Raw genomic sequence first — 19456 nt, forward strand, 5'->3', positions numbered from 1 at the left:
TGTGCAGTCACCTCTTACATATCAGTTTCACTATGTGAATACAACAGATGTAAATAGCCTCAGGATCACACATAGGAGTAAAATGTAAAATAATGAGGACGTGATGAGTATTTATTATCTTTGTTTTAAATATAATTTATTTAATTGTATGTTTGCATAATTTAATTTTTAATAATGGCTGTTTAAAAACCAGTTCCAAAATCTCTGAGACTTCAAAAGTCAGCTTGCTTGAGCTGGCTCCAGCACACTGCTGTTATTTTCACACCCATTTTTTAGAAAGGGAAACTGAGGCTCAGGAAGATGTTCAAACAGACAGGGGCAGGGCATAGGTCCCATGCAAGGGCTGTGTGACTCCAAGGCCAGGACAATGCCCCTCTTTCTTTCATCCCACCCTGATCTAGAGGGAATGCGTGGTTCCCAGGGCACTGTGTGATCTCAGCAACGCCCTTGACCTCTCTGGTCTCAGTTTGCGCATCAGGAGAATACCTGCACTGAGTTCCTTTGGACCTACTTCAGCCCCGCTACGAAAGCAACATGCAGATCCTCCCCCTCACTTTATAGACTGTGAAACTGAGGCCCAGAAAGAGCAAGTGCCTGCCCTGAGTCACAGAGCTGGACAGAGTGAGTCCTGGGACCCCAGCTGGGGTGCAGAAGAGAGGAGACTGCAACCTACAACCTTGGGGTGTGGAGTTTTCTGGGAGGTGGGAGGCAGCATTGCTAGAGAGGTAGGTCACCCTTCCTCAGTGGCTCCGCCCATACACCATCCCCCCAGCATCCTTAGCCCTCGGTCCCCAGAGCTTCCTGGACTGGGGAGAGGGGGGCTGGGAGAGAGAATGTGGACAGCGCTGCCTGCGTGGTTCTTGCCTCTGAGGGCTTCTCTGTCAGTCCTGTCTCCATTCTCCTCACGGGTCTCTGCATCTCTGTCTCTCCCTCTGTCTCCGTGCGTGGGTCTGTCAGTCTCTGTCGCTCTGTGTCTCTGTATCTCTCACTCTCTTTGTATGTGTCTCTCTTTCCCTACGTTTCTCCCTCTTTCTGCCTTTCTCTGTCTTTTGGTCTCTCCGTCCTTTGGCTGTCTTTTCATCTCTGTGTCTCTGTGTTTCTCCCCACCTCTGTCTCTCTATCTCTGTGTCTCTTTGTCTCTCTTTGAGCTTCTCTATCTCTGCGTCTCTCAGTATCTTTCTCTGCGTCGCTGGCGCTGTGCCTTGGCGTTTCTCTCTCTTCTCTTCCGGTGAGTCTCTACTCTCCAGTGAGAACACGCTCCCCCTCAGCCCGCCCAGACCTGCCTCTGCCCCCAGAGCCCCCGGCCGGCCCTGGCCTGCGCCTTTAAGTGCCGGCGGCAGGGGGCGGGGTCTTGGCGGCCCCGCCCTGCCCGCCCCGCCCCCTGACGTCCCTTCCTCCCCGGCCCCTCCACCGCCTCCCTCCGCCGCCGCCCGGGCCGGCTCCGCGCCCCCTCCCCGGCCCCCGCCTGCCCGCCGCCCCCATGGCGCCCCGGGCCCCCGCTGTGCGGGACCACTAGGACCCTCAGCATCCCCTTCCCTGCCCCGCCCTGCCCCCTCTCCCACGGCGCGAACCCGGGTGTCCACGGCGCCCAGCTTTTGAGCTCGCGTCCCCAGGCCGGCGGGGGGGGAGGGGAAGAGAGGGGACCCCGGGACCCCCGCCCCCCCCCCGACCCGGCCGCCCAGTCCCCCGAGACCCGGAGAAAATGTCTTCGCGGACGGCTCTGGCCCCGGGCAACGATCGGAACTCGGACACGGTGAGTGGTGGCCGGCCCCTTGGGGAGCCCCGGCTGGGTCCGGCCGCCGGACCCCTCGCCCTGCTGTGTCCCTCGCCGCGCGAGCCCCTACCCTCATTTCCCCGGCCCGGCCTGGCTCGCCACCCACCGACCCCCGCCTGGACTTCCAGGCCTCTCGACCCTCCCCCACTCCTCAGCCCAGCCCGACCCCTGGGGGCGCCCCTCTCGCGGGACCCCTGTCTTGTCCCTCTGCAGACCGCTTCCGCTCGGGTCTCTTTCCTCCAGGAAGCCCCCTCCCCTGCCTTGCAGGAGCCCCTCCTTTCTCCAGCGGGTTCTTAAGCCCCTTCCCCTCCAGGCCTCCCACATCCGACAACTGGCCCCCTCCCGGATTTGCCGGGCTCTTGACCCTAAGGCCCAGCCCCGGCCCTCTCCCAGGAAGGCCTGGCCCAGTCCTGCCTCTGCCTCTGGCCTTCCCTGTCTGGATCTGGGTGCCGGGCTCCCCAGGATCCCCCGTCTCTCATTCCCAGCTTTCTGGCCCTCCGGGATCCTCCCGGCTCCTGTGGGCACCCCCTCACAGGAAGCCGGTTCCACCTTTCCTGGGCCGAGGGTCCTTTCTAGCTTGTTCAAGGTCTCTCCACTTCTAGGCCTGGTCCCCATCTTCCAAGCAGCGCTGTCCCTGGATTCCCAGCATCTCCAGTCCCCCCAGATCCCCCCAGACCCTCTCTGGTCTCTTCCTCTCCCAGGAAGCCTTGGCCTCCAGCTTCCAGGCCCCCAGCTCAGTCTCGGATTTCTAGGCCCTGAACCAGTCTGACTCCAGGCCTCATCCTCCCTGTATCAACTTCTCCACTTCAGGCAAGCCCCCTCCCCAAGCCCCCAACCCCTTGACCCCGTTCCTAGGCCAGGCCCCTCCTCACAGGATACTACCTCATCCCTTAGATCTCCAGGCCCCCATCCCTTCCGCTGCCCCAGGGCCTCCCCCTTCCTTGCCAGGGGTCTGGCCTCCCAGGGAAACCCCCTCCTCAGCTTCAGAGTCCTTCCCCAGCTCACAAGGCCTGGCCCCAGATCCTTCTTCCAGAAAACTCTTGGATTTGAAGGCTCTGGTCTTGCCCTGGCTCTAAGCCCTCTTCTCTTGGGGTCTGTCCGCTGGGAGCTTTCTCCCCAAGTTCCTAGGCCTCTTGACCCCCACCAGGCTCAGCCTTTATTCCTTGGATCTGCCCCTTGCCTGGGAAGCCCCTTCCTCAGGATTTCAGGCCCCTGGACTTTTCTCTGGTTCCAAGGAGTGCTCCTAGAAACCCCTTTCTTTGACTTCTAGGAGTTTCCTCAAGACCCAGGCCCCTGGCTCAGGTATCCTTGGCTCCTGACTTCCATTGTCCCATGGCTTGGACCCTTCCCACTATTCCCAGATCCCCCTGTCCCTACACCACAGCCAGGAACAATCCCAGAGAGACCCCCCCCCCCACCTCCCCGTTTCCCTGATTTCTGGTTACTCTCACTGCTTCAAAAGACCCTCCCACCAACCAATGCCAGCCTCCTCCCCAGCTGGGGTCTTCGTCCCTTTCCCCCAGGCCTTCTGCCAGGTCCCTGCCAATCCTCAGCCACCCTCACCCCAGATCCTCACCAGAGAGATTTGTCTCTGTCCCTTCATCTTGTAGGACCCTGCCTCATAGAGATCCCCCATCACCACCACCACTGCCATCACGACCCATCATGCTGTAGGCCAGACTCTGATTTGGAGTCTTCGATGAGAAACCCACCTCTCCCCCGTCCCACCCCAGTCACTCCAGAAAGTGACAAGGAGCCCACAGGCCTGGGTTCAAGTGCTGCTTCTGCCAGCCACTTTGCACTGTGACCTCAGGCAACTGGCTCTCGCCTTCTGAGCCTGTTTCCTGCCCTGCAAAATGGGGTGATGGCTTGAGTCCCTCAGAGGCTTAGTCGAGATGATAGGGGCAAAGCCTGACACATAGGATGCACTCCACACATTTTCGCTGCTATTGTGACTGTGGATATGAGTCAGACGGCCACGGATCCTCAACCCAGGGCTGTCATTAGTTGTTATGTGAGCTTGCAGACCCACTCCCTGCTCGGAGCCTCAGTTTCTTCACCTCTAAATGGGGTTGATGGTAGCACCTCCCTGTTAGGGATGTTATAAGGAGCCAAAGAGATTATGTGAGTGAGATGCACAGGGCCAGGCCTATTGTAGCTGCTATTATTATTGTTGTTGTTGTTATGACTTTGATTTTTCAGAGGAGCGTAAGTTCAAATCTAGTGTCTGTCCCTCCCTAGCTGTGTGACCTCAGGCAGGTGACCTCACCTCTCTGAGCCTCAGTTTCCTCATCCGTAAAACAGGGCTTGTATGAGCACTTCCTCCTCTTATTGTTGAGATTTGTGCATCATGGGGACTTGGGGATGGCTAATTCTCCCCTCTCCTCCCAGCTCCAGTCTGTAAGACCTGCTTGTCAGTCCTGGCAGAGGGTCACCTCTCTCCGTCTGGAATCTGAGGTCATAGCCCCCTCCTCTGCCACCTGCTTACCATGATGACAGCCATGTGGGGTCATGCTCCCCGACCCCAAGTTCCAGGTCCCCCACCACTCAGCCTCTCTGGAGGTTCCCTAGCAACAGACCCGGTGTTGGGGCACCAGCCGGTGGGAGGGAGCCAGGCCAGCTGGTGGTGCCGGCCAGTTTTAGCTCCCGCCCCCGGCCCCTGAGGGCCTTGTCACCCACTGCCCCAGCTGCCCCTTGCAGGGGTCCCTCAGCCAGGCTGCCTTCAGTGGGGTGCCAGCCCAGCCCCAGTTGGCCCCCCTCGTACCACCTGCTGGGGATTCTTTTCCAAGCCCTTATCTGGGTGAGAATCAGAGGTCTTATCTGCCAGGATCTCCAACTCCCTTCCTGCCCACCCCGGGAAGGAGGCCTGGGGTTGTGAGCAGCCCGGTGGGGGATGTGGGAAAGAGCTGGGGGCTCAGGAGTCAGCAGACCCGGGTTCGAATCCTAGGCACTCTGCTCCATCTGCCCTGTGACCTTGGGCAAGGTACTTAACCCTGCCCTCAGCCTTAGGGTCCCCATGTGGAGAGTGCGGATCATAATTGGACCCACCTTGGAAGTCAGGTGAAGGCACAGTAGGCAGCAGGCATGTGGTTAGGGCTCCGGCAGTGGCGGCTGTCTTTCTGCCCCTTGTGGGGAGCATTACCTTTCTGCCCCTTGTGGGGAGCATTACCTTTCTGCTTCTTATGAATGAACTGTGTGACCTTGACAAGGCACCATCTCGCTGCAAGCCTCAGTTTCACCTCTGGAATATGGGGATACAGGTGCTGCCCTCATTGGGCTACCGTAGGAATTAAATGCAGATGAGGTGCTTTAATGCCCAGGATTTGGCCAGTAGTAAAGCCTACTTAATAAAAATGACAGGAGTGTGAGACAGTGTGGCACGGCAGCGGTGAAGACATCAACTCGGGGGTAAACTGTCTGGGTTCAGGTCCCATCTCTGAGCCTCAGTTTCCCTACCTGTAAAATGGGAATGATGGTGCATTAATGGCCAGTGCTCATTAAATGATGATCCTCATCACTGTTAAGTGGCCTGGCAGATCCCTGCAAGGAGCAGCCCGGGTCCTCCTCTTCGTTGCCTACCTGGCCTTCTGTCTTCCTCAGCTCCCTGTGTCCTCCTGCGTCCCACCCCCAGCCTTGGGAAGGGCGCAGGGACAGCCCAGGGTCTGAGCAGAGCCGTCTTGGCTGGGGCCTCTGTCACCCACACCTTGGGCCCCAGCGCTAAAAGGGAGGCACAGTCCCTGGGGCTCACAATCAGGACAGGATAGCCAGGAGCAGGCAGGTGACCTGCGGGGGAGAGAGGCCCAGGAGGGACAGGATGGCAGGAACACAACGTCGGGGACAGATCGCGGTGTAGCGTGGGAGTCAGCGGGTGAGGGCGCTGATGGAGCAGGAGCGTTTCACAGGGCGGTGCCGCCCCACGCTCACGGCGGTGAGGAAGCAACAAAGTTTCCCACAGAAGGAAGGTTAACAATGTGGGGCTACAATGTCAGGGCGAAATGAAAGACGGTTGGTTACAGTGTTTGGAGTAGAATTTGGGGCAATATGGATCAGAAGAAAACATTGCAGGCAGTAAACTGGAAGTCAGGTGTTGAAATATGGGCTTGCCATAGAATTGGGGGGCTGGATGGGGACAGTGATGGATGAAATGGAATGTTGGAAGCAGTGAGGGTTGGGGTAGAGGGTTGAGTCCACACTGAGTCGGCGTTGATTGGGGGTTGAGGGCTGCAGCATTAGAATACAATATCTTGGAGCTGATGGAGGTCCTAGTAATTAGAAAAGGAAGTTGGGGGAGTGGGTAGACTGATTGCAGGGAGGGGTGAAGAAGAGACCTGATATCTGGGGTCCCAGGTGCTGCAGAGTTGGGGGAGCCCCAGCATCTTTGTTCTTGGAGGTGTCTTTTTGCAGAGAAAGATGGGGGACCCAAAGCCTTCTCTCTGGCGTGGGTTTGAAAAGCGCCACGAGGGGACCAGTGGCCATGGCTGGAGTTAACCGCCCCAGCACACAGGTGGATTGGATGGGCGCTGCCCACCTCTCATGCTCCGTCTCCCCCGCCTAGCATGGCACCCTGGGCATTGGCCGCTCCTCGGACAAGGGACCGTCCTGGTCCAGCCGCTCCCTGGGTGCCCGCTGCCGGAACTCCATCGCCTCCTGTCCCGAGGAGCAGCCCCATGTAGGCAACTACCGCCTGCTGAGGACCATCGGGAAGGGCAACTTTGCCAAAGTCAAGCTGGCCCGGCACATCCTTACTGGCCGGGAGGTGAGTGAGGGGAGAGGGCGGGGCTCGGGGCAGAATCCTGCAGCCCTGGCACTTGGTGGGAGGTAGGGAGAGGTAGGGCTTGGCTCTCACTTTGCTTTGTGACCACATGTAACTCTCTTACTCTCACAATAGAACATCTCACATTTTCCCAGAACAACTCAAGTAGGAAAAGGGAGCCAATTTCAGGCATCCCTGAAATTGTTGGGCTGTCTCAGATCACAGGCAAGCCATGTGTGGTGTTTCTAAGAAGTCATATGGTTTTTGTATCTAAACCTAGGCCACCTCCCTGTTTTAATGGTGGACTTTGGTTCCACCAAATCTTCCAGTGATCTTGATTGAGAACACAAGAGGTTTATTCATGTCTACACAGTCTCACTCTCCCCACTTCGCCTTCCAGGATGGATATATGTACTGAGTATGGCAACATTATTGCAGAAAGGGAGAGGACGCAACTAACTCACACTTAATGGGAAAAAAAAGATGGTGGAAAAAAAATTAAAAAAAAAAAAAAAAAAAAAGATGGTGGGTGGGTTTATGACGCCTCTGCACCTCTTTCAATTTTAGAGAAAGTAACTGGAGCAATTCATCCTGCCTTCACACTGTCTGTGCCATACATACAAAAGTCACCAGGCCCCAATGGTTTTATGGGCAAATTGTACCAAACATTTCATTTTTATGCTAATATCTCCAGAGACTAAAAAAAGAGGTTCCACTGCCAGACAGATTTTATGTGCTCTTTGGTGACAACAAAACCAGATAAAGCATAAAATTGTGGGCCCGTCTTACATGTGAATATAGGTACAAAAATCTTAAACAAAATATTACCAAAAAGAATCTGACAGATCAACTAAAGAAAGCTGTGTGGTGACAAAGCTGGGTTTATCCGAGGAATGCACAGTTCTTTTCAAATTGACAATTTATTCATGTACTTCACCACATTCACAGATTCAAGGGCAGCAACCATATGATCATCTCAATACTGGCATAAAAAGTGCTTGACAAGATTAAAAACTCATTTGTGAAAATATGAAGAAAGCTAAGGGACCCTCTTCCCCCACAAAGAGCACATTGTTCCTCTCATGTGGTCTTGAACGTGATTCCAGGATTTTCTAAAGGAACAGAGCCTCCCGAGGGAAGAGTTCTGTAATCCAGTGGATCTGGGGTGATTGGGGGGGGTGACCCCAGAACCCTTTGGGAAAACTAAAGACCTAAACTGGATTATGGCTTTTGAAGTGCTGTACCCCAGTGTGAAATTCAAAATAAAAACGTAACTAAACTTCAGGATAAGTACAAAGAGGATTCAGTAACGTTCTGATTTTCCCCCCATGATGACTACCTTAAAGCTCTTTCAAAGCTATCTATAGATTTTAAGTGTTTAAGAGGTTGACTCTGTCAGGCTGCGTAAGTTCAAATCCCAGCCCACAAACTTACCAGCCAAGTAACCTTGGCCAAGTGACTGAACAGCTCTGTGCCTCGGTTTCCCCATTTGTAAAATGAGGATAATCTCATAGGGTTGTTGTGAGGATTAAAAGAGTTCTCATTTGTAAAGCGCATAGACCAGGGCCTGGCCCATGTGACTGCTCGGTAGATGTGAGCTCTGGTTATTATTTCTTGTTCCACAGTTTGTGCCTTCACAACAAAGATGTGACGGGTGAATGGTCTGAGATGCCCTCCCAGAGGGGCCCCTTCAAGGTCTCAGTCACCCTCACACTCACTCACACAGGCCCCGTGGTGGTATAGGGGATATACTTCCCTGCAGAAGTAAGGGTAGCACTGGACATGGTAAGAACAGCATGTGCAAAGGTCATGAGGCTCAGAGCCCACATCCACTAAGAATGGCCCAGGTTGAGAGCTGTCTCTGAAAAGGGACAAAGGAAGGATATCCTAGGGTGATCTGGGTTGGGGGAACCTTTCCCAGCTCGAGGGCCTGTGGTACATTGACCTTTCCCCCCTTTCTTTCGTCTCTAGGTTGCCATCAAGATCATCGATAAAACCCAGCTGAACCCCAGCAGCCTGCAGAAGGTGAGGCCCAGGGAGAGGGAGCAGGGCAGGGGCAAGGTTGGGAAGAGGGTCCTCGAAACGGCCCACCCTCATCTTTCTCTTTCTTCCTTTCTTCCAGCTGTTCCGAGAAGTCCGTATCATGAAGGGCCTAAACCACCCCAACATCGGTGAGGAGGGGAAGGGAGTGGGCTCGGTGGATACCAACCAGGGCACTTGGGAAAAGAGAGTCGGGGGAGGAGAGAACTGGCTGTTATAGTAATTAGAAAGACCTGTTTTTTTGTAGCAGTATCCCTGCTCCCTGGCTGTGTGACCTTGGGTGAGTCAGTCAACCTCTCTGAGCCTCAGTTTCCTCCTGGGGGGGTGATAAGAGGGCTTACTTCAAGGTCATTGCAAGGACTGGGTAAGGTCATGCATGCAGAACACTTAGTTCGGAGCTAAGCTGTGGGAGCTGGTCTGATTATTGTTATCAGCAGCATCCATTGTCATTGTCATTATCATTAGGCAGAGTGGAGAAAGTGGGGTCTTTACAAAAGAAGCAGGATTTAGCCTGGCCTGAATGTGGCCGTAGCATTTATTCATCCATTTGTTCATATATACTCAGTGAATATTTATTGAGTGGCTGCTTATGTGCCAGACTGTGGGGCACAGCGGCAAAGAAAACAGGTACAAACCCCTGGCCTCATAGAGCTGACATTCTTGTGAGGAAGTGGAGAAGGTGGTAAAGTGGGGCCAGGGAGTTTGGGAAATCTTGGCATCAGTAGGGAGCCATCGAGTGTTCTTGAGTAAGGGGTGTTATGGTCAGCACATGCGCAGTTACCAAGTGCTGGTGGAGGGTGAGGGGTCTCTTCTCTTGTAACTCCCCACCCCCATCCCCCGGCCATTGCAGTGAAGCTCTTCGAGGTGATCGAGACAGAGAAGACGCTGTACCTGGTGATGGAATATGCAAGTGCTGGTGAGGCTCCTCCCCTCCCCGCCCTGCTCTCTGCGCCCCCCATGCCCCGCCCTGACCCCGCTTGGCCTCTGCCCTGCAGGAGAAGTGTTTGACTACCTCGTGTCACACGGCCGCATGAAGGAGAAGGAAGCTCGAGCCAAGTTCCGACAGGTTGGGGTCACAGCTGCCGGTGGGGCTGGGAGGGGAGCCCCAGTCCCTGGGGACGAGGGTCTGATTGCTGGGTGTGGGTCTGGGCTGTCCAAGGACCTGGGGGCGTGGCTTAAGGCAGGTTGGGGGTGAAGGTGGAGAGCTGGGTGGCTGTGATGCCCAGGTGTGAGGATACCTAGATGGAGGGATGCAGGTACCCAGGTGGTTGGGCAAGAGGGTCAGGCATGAAAGTGCCCAGGTGTGCCAGTGTCAGATGTGTGGGTTTGAAGGTGTGCCCCGTATATAAGAGTGTGCCTAAGAGGGACATGGTAAGAGGTGTGTGAGTGCCCAGGTATATAGGTGTGTAGCTGTGTGGGTAAAAGTGCATATGGCAGCCGGAGTGTATGGGTGAGGGGGGCCCAAGTGTGGGTATCTTAAGTTTGTGGGTAAGAGGGCACGCAGATATGTGGGTGCCCAGGTGTGTGGGTAAGAGAGCCTGTGGTTTCAGATGTGTGGCAGGGAGGATGCCCAGGTGTGGGCACAGAGGTTGGTGAGCAAGAGAGTATATGGTGCGAGGATGTCCAGGTGGATAAGAAGGTGTGTGAATGTCCAAGTGTGTGGCAGTGAGGGTGCCCAGATGGGTAAGAGGGCGTTCAGGTGTGAGGGTTTGGTGGGCGAAGAGATCTGAGTGAGGGTGTTGGTCCGGGACTGTCCAGCTGCTGCACGCAGCTGTACTGGGTGCGCGGGGCTTAAGCCCTCGTATGTTGGGCCGCGTGTCTGTCTATAGCTGTGTGATGTTCTCATGAGTGTTTCTTGACGTGAAGGTCAGGAGGGGCCAGCCCTGTTGTCTTGGTGCTGATGTCCTTGCTGGGAGGGTGTCCTGATGTCTGGGTACAAGGATGTCCAGGAGTCCGGGTGGAGGTGTGTGTCTGTGCAGGTCCCACATCATTTCCTGCTGTGGCCGAATTGGGGGGTGGGGAAGGGCACCAGCATCACAACCTGTGCTTGGGGAGGCCTGGAGTCCAGAGCTCAGTTGAGGGGCGGGTTCATGGGGTCTCTGAGGGAGGCTGAGGGGTTTGGGAGCCATAAGTAACTGACCTCCCCTCCTCTCCCCTCCCCTCCAGATTGTATCGGCTGTGCACTACTGTCACCAGAAAAACATTGTACACAGGGACCTGAAGGTGAGCCTCCCAGCTCAGCCCACAGACCCCTGCTTGTCCCCAGCACTGCCCCCCCATCCCCTGGGGTGCCCTGTACCCTCCACCATATTCCCCTCCCTTTTGTCTTCGTGCTCCTCCCTCAGCATCCAGAGCCCCTTGACTTTTTCCCAAGCTTTTGTGGCAAAAACAAGGCCAGCTGATGGGGGAGCAGGTGGGGGATGGGGACAGGAGGAGTGAACAAAGGGGAAAGAAACAAAGTGTCCCCGGAACAGCCTCAGACGGTTATGTGCCTCCCGGACAAGGTCACTGGAATGCAATAAAAACTTAGTCACTCCCAGAGCCTCCGGAGACTTCAGAACATTCAGGAAACTTCAAGAATTGAGATCTTAGAGCCCCAGAGTCACACAGCCTCCAGGGTCTTAGAATCACAGGCATCTTTGAACTTGAGAAGGACCTTTGGGAAGGGTAGTGCCCCTCGGGGAAGGGACTGAGCAGGGCCTCCCCCCACCCTACCCCCACTGCCTGGCCGAGCTGAGCAGGGGCAACTCCTTGTCCCAGGGCCCCTGCTCCACAGCCCCACCCAGAGAGAACCTCCTGTCTCAGGACTTCTCGTCCTAGACCAGCGAGAGAAACATTTGTCTGGTGCGCATCAAGTTGTCTGTTGTCTTCACCGTGATTTCTTGAGCATCTACTGTGTCCCAGGCCCTGGTCTAAGTACTTAAGGAAGTGCTTCTCAAGGTTTCTGTAGCAAAGGTCCAGGTTTGTTTGAGTATTTTCAATGCCCAATCCACTGTGGACAGGTACTTTGGTAAAGTATAATAAAAATGAAAGGAAAAGAAAGATGTGCAAAATACAAGCCCGATTTTTAAGATGATTATTCATAAATTCAAAAAACATAAAATTCCACTGTCAAATTGCTGTAGACGTTTTGAAGCACTCCCTCTCTCTGTACTGCCCTGATGTCCCCACACAACCCCCTGAGGAGGCACCTTGGAGGCTTCTGAGTTTGCCCTGCAGCGGGGAGCGATCCATGGTGAACAACCTGGAGGAGGCACCCCCCCTGGTGGAAGGTCCTGGAAGTGGCTGAAAGGGGATTTGGGGATACAGTCTCCAGGGGGACCCACCACGGGGACCAACCCAGAAGTGAGGTTGGGGCTGAACTGCGGAGCCTCAAATGCCACGAGGGGGAGTGTCACCACTGAGCAAGACGGAGATGCCAGTAGATTGAGGTTTGGGGGAGATCCCTCTGAAGTGTGTGTCTGTGTGGTTTCTATCCCTTCGTTGGGCCAGAGGTGGGGAAGGGTGGTACTGAAATACACCAGGAAGTAGGGAGACCCGGGAGGAAGCCAGAGATGCTGGGCTAGGGAAGGGCGGTGGTTGGGAGGGGCAAGGCACGGGCAGCAGTCTGAAGGGTGGATTCATGCATGAATTTGTAGTCAACAAGCTGGAAGAGGCGGGATGCCGGAGACTCCTTCCACGCTCGGGCTGTGGAGATGGCAGGCCTCTTTTGGATTCCAACTCTGCCACTTTCATGCTGTGGGCATGAGGTGGCCTCCCTGAGCCTCAGTTCCCTCCCCCCATGAAGTGGCAAATAACAAACACTTGCCACCAAAAATAGACAAAACCTCGTAACAGTACAAAGTATTTCTTGAGTGCTGACTCTGTGCCATGTACTGTGGTAAGCACTTTCCACTTAACCCTGCCTCCGCCCGTGAGGCAGGTACTATAATGACCCTTCGGTTTACACATCGGAAACTGAGGCACAGAGAGAGCCGGTAATCCACCCAAAGTCACACAGTGAGTGAGTGGTGGAGCTGGGATTTGAAGCTAGGATTCTTCCTGAATCTGTACTTTAACCGCACTGTATGTAGCCACTCTTATAAATGATAGTCTAAAAGCCCGACGCATAGTAGGTGCACAATAAATATTGTATAAAATGATTGTTTTCATTTTTGTAAGTCTAGAGCGATCCGTCCTCATTTTTTTTCTGCTGGGTGAACTGAGGCTCTGCGAAGGGCAGGAGGTTGCCTGAGGGCTTCCAGCTCTGCAGACCACACGGGATGATAGAGCTAACGTTATATAGCACTTACTGGGCATGAAATATTGTTCGAGGACTTTTCACGGAATAATTCACTTAATTCTCAAACGTCCCTGTGAGGTGGGGGCTATGATGATCCCCATCTTATGGATGAGGAAACTAGGCCCAGAGAGGTAAAGTCACTGCCCAAGGTCACACAGGGAATAAGGGACAGGGCCACAGTCGGACCAGGTCAGCTGGCTCTGGCGCCGCACACGTCCACCCTCTGCCCTCTCCTTGCCTCGCAGGCCGAGAACCTCTTGCTGGACGCCGAGGCCAACATCAAGATCGCCGACTTTGGCTTCAGCAATGAGTTCACGCTGGGCTCGAAGCTGGACACGTTCTGTGGGAGCCCCCCGTACGCCGCCCCGGAGCTGTTCCAGGGCAAGAAGTACGACGGGCCGGAGGTGGACATCTGGAGCCTCGGCGTCATCCTGTACACCCTCGTCAGCGGCTCCCTGCCCTTCGACGGGCACAACCTCAAGGTGCTGGGCGGGGCCGGCACGGGGGCTGTGGCTCCCCCGGGGAGGGTCTCTCTGGCCCTCACGGTCGGGCCCCCAAACCTCTTCTGCAGAGGGCTGGAGGGGTGGGGCCGAGGTCACAGGGCATGACGGGGGTCAGGTAGGACCCAGGTCCCCACAGCCACACGGCCAGCCCAAGTGGACCAGGCTGTGTCGGGGTTCGGGGTGTGGGCTTGGCCGCCAGCAGGCTTGGGTTCAAATCCCGCTCACTCACTCATTCAGTACATAGTTATTGCTTACCGTCCACGGGTCAGGCTCTGTGTGAAGCTTTGCTGACACAGGGTGAACAAAAGAGACAGAAATCCCTGCCATCATACATGCTGCTCCCCAGGCGATCCTTGAAAACACGCTAAGTGGGAAAAGCTGGTCACGAAAGACCACCCGCTGTGGGTTCCCCCTCTATGCAATGTCCAGAATAGGCAAATCCACAGAGACAGAAGGCAGATCAGTGGTTGCCTAAGACTAGGGAGGAGGTGGGGGTTGGGCTACAGGGCTTCTTCTGGGGGTGATGGCCATGTTCTAAAACGGATTCTGGTGATGGTTGCAACAACTCGGTGAATATACTGAAAGCCGTTGAATGGTGCACTTAAACAAACAAACAAAAAATCCTGCTCTCATGGACCGACATTCTTGCAGCAGAGCCAGGCAGAAAATAAAATAATAAGCAAAATATGTAGCACGCTAGATGCTGGCCAGTTCTGTGGAAGGGGGTGGGAAGTGTGGGGTGAGTTGTAGTGTTGGGGTGGATTTTTTTTTTTTCCTTTGAACTTTTTATTCTGAAACATTGCCGGTCAACAGAGAAGTTGTCAGCCTAGAACAGGGGACAGGTGTGTACGTTTCAGGAGATGCTCCGATTGCGTGTGGCCACGTGTGCCATGTGTCTATATATGCTTGTGGTACCGCTGTCATCACTGTTACTGATGGAACACATGGGAGTCAGTTGCAGACACAATGTCCCTTCATCCCTAAAGGCTGCATACAGCAGGGATCTCATGAGACGCGGCCTTTCCCCATCCACGATCACGCTCAGGAAATCCAGCACTGATGTGTTCCCGGCCTCTAACCCATGGCCCATGCTCGGGTTGCATCAGTCATCCCAAGAATATCCTTGGCAGCCGTGTCTTCTGCTCCAACATCCGCTCAGGCGCCCTCATGGCGTTCTGTTGTCCTGTCTCTAGTCTCCTTTCATCTGGAACAGTCCCTCCGCCGTTCTTTGTCTTCCATGGTGCGGCAGTGATGAGTTCAGGCCAGTCATCTTGCAGAAAGAAGCCCCCTCAGTCTGGGCTGCACAGTGTGTCCTCACGCTTGGATCCAGGTGGTGCATTTCGGGTGGGAATTCCTCAGCGGCAGTGCTCAGGCCTGCTTGATGTGGCCGTGAGGAGCCATCAGGGGATCAGGGAGGTCACTGCCGAGGACAGGCCAGCAGAGCCCTGAGTGATGAGGAAGGGGACCCCTTCGTCACAGTGGCATCGGCCAAGCAGCCAACTCCGCCGAGCCTCAGTCTCCACCTCTGTTCAGTGAGGACCCTAAGGTACCAACCTCACAGCAGCGATTCGAGGACTTGCTGAGATCACAGAATAATCTTTCTGAGCCCTAAGCATGAAGCCAAGAGAACTTTCCAAAGGGCCAGACCAGCCTCTCACCTGCCCCAGGCCCTTGTCACCTCCTGTTGTCCCAGTTTCCCCACCGGGCACCCCAAGCCTTGCTGGGTGAAGGAGACATGCAGCTGGGGGCAGATCCTTGCTCTGTCATTTCCTTGCTGAGTGACATTGAACAAGTTCCTTTCTGAACCTCCGTTTCCCCACCTGTAAGATGGGGACACTTAAAGCCAGACTGGGTGTGTGAAGCCCTTCACAGGGACCTGGCATCTGCCCAGGGTGTCACGTTCGGGAGCTGCCCTGGTGGTGGTGTCAGTGGCCTGATGGCTACTTCTCACCATCACGTGACAGAGGCGGCGTGGAGTGGTGGTTACACAGCACAGGCTCCGGGGCTTGACTGCCTGGCTTTGAACCCTGGCCCTGCCACTTTCTGGCTGCACAGTCCCAGAGCAAGTGACTTAACCTCCCTGGGCCTCAGTTTCCTCGTCCGGAAAACGGAGCGTCATAACCCTGCTTCATAGCATCCTTGTGAACACAGATGTCATATGTGTAAAGCACTGAGAACGCTGCCCAGCACTGGGTGAGTGCTCTGAAAGCGATCCTCATTACTATGAAATATTCACGACCCTTCAGGCTGTGATGATCTGCAGGCTCTCCAGGCACAGGCCTCATCCAGCCCTTTCAGGAGAAGGCCCCTGGAGGGAGCTCCCAGCCCAGGCCCTGGCAGAGGGCTCCACCCCAAGAGACCCCTTCCCCCATTCACCCTGCCCTCCATTTTCTGTCTACCTCAGTTCTTTATTCAGGATGGAAGGGGCTCTCCCTAGTCTGCCATGCCATGGAGCGTGGAATTTATTTTTTCTTTCATAACCTTGGCAGGGCCCTCCTAAAAGGCCCTTAAAAAAAAAAAAAGCATATAAATCAATGCTCATTCTTTGAAACTGCCAGGGCCTCATAGCTTTTTGGAAAGACAAATGGGGGATGGGGGGCAGGATGCCCCTCTCTCCTCCCCTTTTGTAAACCTAGTATTAAAAAAGCACTTGCGGGGACTTCCCTGGTGGCGCAGTGGTTGGGACTCCGCCTGCCAGTGCAGGGGACGCAGGTTCATGCCCTGGTCTGGGAGGATCCCACATGGCCACGGAGCAACTAAGCCCGTGCGCCACAACTACTGAGCCTGCGCTCTAGAGCCTGTGAGCCACAACTACTGAGCCCACGTGCCACAACTGCTGAGGCCCGCGCGCTTAGAGCCCGTGCTCTGCAACAAAGAGAGGCCACCGCAATGAGAAGCCCATGCACTGCAACGAAGAGTAGCCCCCGCTCGCCGCGACCAGAGAAAGTCCGCCCGCAGCAACGAAGACCCAATGCAGCCAAAACTTAATTAATTAATTAATTAATTTTTAAAAAAACACTTACGGAATCCCTGGTGGTCCAGTGGTTAGGACTCCGCGCTTTCACTGCCGAGGGCCCAGGTTCGATCCCTGGTCCTGGAACTTAAGATCCCACAATCCACGTGGCACGGTCAAAAAAAAAAGGTACTTGCTCTGGGCATGACTCGTGCTAGGCATTTACTTCTACAAACTCACTCCTACCCTAGCCTGGGAAGTGAGTGCTGTGATCCCTGTTTACAGATACGGAAACTAAGGCCCCAGAGGCTGACTCATCGACCCACCTCCCCTCTTATCTGGCTTATAGAGCTCACCCTTTCTGTAAGATTAACTCAGAGTGAGAAGTTATATCGCTTTTTAAAAAAACTTTTTTGAAAACTGCTGCATCTATGACAACGTTCCCATTTTACAGATGGGAACTGAGGTCGAGAAAAAGTGGTGGGGTTTTTCCCACTGCATCAGGGCTGGGACTTGGAGCTCCTATCACTTTTGTCGGGGGATTGGGAGAAAGATGTGTGTGTGTGTGTGTGTGTGTAATGAAAACGGGTGGGGAGGCGGGGCGGACCCCTCCCCCAGTAACCCCGTCCCCCCAGGAGCTGCGAGAGCGAGTCCTCAGAGGGAAGTACCGGGTCCCTTTCTACATGTCAACAGACTGTGAGAGCATCCTGCGGAGATTTTTGGTGCTGAACCCAGCGAAACGCTGTACCCTCGAGGTAAGCTAAGCCTCCAGCCCCACAGCCCCCCCATTGAAGCCTTCTTGGCTGGCACTATTCTTCTCCCGTGCCCGACCTGCTGCTGGAAGGTGAGGGGAGACAGGCAGCCCAGGAAAAGGCTCCCAGGCCTGTCCTGACACCGCCCCCCAAACAGCCTCGCCCACTCCCCGACATGCCAGTAATTAGCTAATGAGCTCCTAGAGTGATTACAGGGTGCCAGGGACCCAGATGATGCGGAGGAGGGAGGGTGTCATCAGGAGGCTTCAGCTGGGTGGGTGAGGGATGGGGCGAGGAGGTGCTAGCTCTCAGGAAGCTCTTGATTCTGGGGTGCTAGGCCTTGGAGGTGGGGGCGGGGCAGGGCAGGAACCCCATTTGGGGGCCTACGTGGGAGGTGGGAAGCTATATTTTTCCCAGTTCCTTCTGACATCTCTCTTTCCCCTTCCCTGTCCTGCTCCCGATTCCTGTAGCAAATCATGAAAGACAAATGGATCAACATCGGCTATGAGGGTGAGGAGTTGAAGCCATACACAGAGCCCAAGGAGGACTTCGGGGACACCAAGCGAATCGGTGAGGGTCAGGGAGAGCAGAGCCATAGGCCGCAGAGCCAGGGGTAGGAGCTTCCCAGCACCTACCCCTTTGGTTAGTGCATCACAGAAGTTTGCAAGGCAATTGGGGAGACCAGAGAAGTCTGGGCTCCAGTCCCTGCGCCGCTACTTTCTAGCTGTGTGACCCAGGGCCGGTGGCTTCCCCTCTCTGTGCTTCTGTTTCCTCATCTGTAAAATGGGATAATCAGAGAACCTATCTCATAAGTTTGTTATGAATAGTCAGTGAATGAATTTATATAAAGCACTTATATCAGGCATGTAATAAGTGCTTTTGTGTTAACTTTGACTATTAAGACACAAGAAATCACAGTCACTTCCAGAAGAGTTTGGTCAAAGCCATCAGTAATCTGCATGTTTGAGAAAAACTCCCACCTTGGCACATGCCTCACCCTCCACCCGTTTGGTCCCAGTCCCTTCAGCCTGGAGCCCTCGAACATTTGACCCCAAAAGCATTAGCCCTGGAAGAGCCCCTTAGGAACTATCCAGTAACCTTCATTCTACAGCTGAGGAAACCAAGGCCACCATCAGATCTGACTGTATTAATCAGGACTTCCTGGTGGCAAGTAACAGAAAACCCAAGCCATTCTGGCTTAAACCAGATAATAATAATAGGTTGACCCATGTGAAATTGCCATTGTAATAGCTCAAAAAATTTTAATACCAGCAATTTCATGTGTTTTAACCTAATAGTGATGTTATTCATTCACATAACTGAAAAGGCCAGGGTATATCAGCCTTCAGGCACAGCTGGATCCAGGTGCTCAGAGACAGCTGTTAGGGATCTTCTCAGTGGTGGCTTCTTTCCCAGGCAGCTCTCCCCGCCAGGAGCAAGCTGACAACAGCATATCCTAGTGGCCTGGACACCCCATCAGGAAGAGAAGCCACTTTCCTAATGTTCCAATAGAAGCCCTAGGGCGGTGCCCATTGACTACCCCTGAACCAGTCAATTTGACCTTGGGGATGGAACACTTTTATTGGCCAGAACTGGGTCATATGTCCACCCTGAACCAATCAGTATGGCCTTGGGGATGGAACACTCTGATGGTCCAGACCTGAGTTATATGCCTGCCCTTGGGGCTTGGAGCAGGCAGGAGTCAGCCAGGTGATCTGAGCTGGGAAGAAATGTTCTTCCAAGGAAAATCAGAGTGCTGCTGGCAGAAGGAGGAATGGATACTGGACAAGCCAAAGAGCAGTCATTATGTGATGCAGAAATGAGTGGAAGGGAAGGATCTGGGGAGACTGAACCTCCTCTCCATCCCCCTCTCCCAGAGGTGATGGTGGGTATGGGCTACACGCGGGAAGAAATCAAAGAGGCCTTGACCAGCCAGAAGTACAACGAAGTGACCGCCACCTACCTCCTGCTGGGCAGGAAGACTGAGGTCAGAAGGCGTCAGGGACATTTGGGATGCGCGATGCCCGGGGTGGTGGGACTTCTGGGGCAGAGGGGACAGGGGCTGAGGTTCCTCGTCTGTCATCTTCCTGCAGGAGGGTGGGGACCGGGGCACCCCGGGGCTGGCCCTGGCACGGGTGCGGGCGCCCAGCGACACCACCAATGGAACAAGCTCCAGCAAAGGCACCAGCCACAGCAAAGGGCAGCGGAGTTCCTCCTCCACCTACCACCGCCAGCGCAGGCATAGCGACTTCTGTAAGTATCGGCCCCACACCCTCACATGCCATCCCTGGTCCCAGGGCCTCAGACCTGCATTACATCAGGGTTCTCTGGCTGGCAAGCAGTAGAAACCTGCTCGAGCCAACTGCAACGAAGGGAGGAATGTCTTATAAAGGTACAGG

At 54.7% G+C, this 19456-nt stretch overlaps 1 protein-coding gene across 2 annotated transcripts in view; it reads left to right on the forward strand.

Annotated features, from left to right (window-relative positions):
- Positions 1 to 1419: 1419 nt before the first annotated feature.
- MARK4 (microtubule affinity regulating kinase 4) overlaps positions 1420 to 19456 on the forward strand; it is a 29924-nt gene continuing 11887 nt past the window's right edge. For both annotated transcript variants that reach the window (XM_061174294.1, XM_061174295.1), the window contains exons 1-12: positions 1420 to 1753; positions 6330 to 6530; positions 8499 to 8552; positions 8650 to 8698; positions 9418 to 9483; positions 9563 to 9633; positions 10734 to 10790; positions 13095 to 13331; positions 16941 to 17060; positions 17528 to 17627; positions 18935 to 19044; positions 19151 to 19310. In XM_061174294.1, the coding sequence (XP_061030277.1) occupies positions 1703 to 1753; positions 6330 to 6530; positions 8499 to 8552; positions 8650 to 8698; positions 9418 to 9483; positions 9563 to 9633; positions 10734 to 10790; positions 13095 to 13331; positions 16941 to 17060; positions 17528 to 17627; positions 18935 to 19044; positions 19151 to 19310 (1276 nt within the window). In that variant the 5' untranslated portion in view covers positions 1420 to 1702. The remainder of the gene's footprint in view (positions 1754 to 6329; positions 6531 to 8498; positions 8553 to 8649; positions 8699 to 9417; positions 9484 to 9562; positions 9634 to 10733; positions 10791 to 13094; positions 13332 to 16940; positions 17061 to 17527; positions 17628 to 18934; positions 19045 to 19150; positions 19311 to 19456) is intronic.

Source organism: Eubalaena glacialis, chromosome 18 (assembly GCF_028564815.1).
Source record: "Eubalaena glacialis isolate mEubGla1 chromosome 18, mEubGla1.1.hap2.+ XY, whole genome shotgun sequence".
NCBI classification, from domain to species: domain Eukaryota; kingdom Metazoa; phylum Chordata; class Mammalia; order Artiodactyla; family Balaenidae; genus Eubalaena; species Eubalaena glacialis.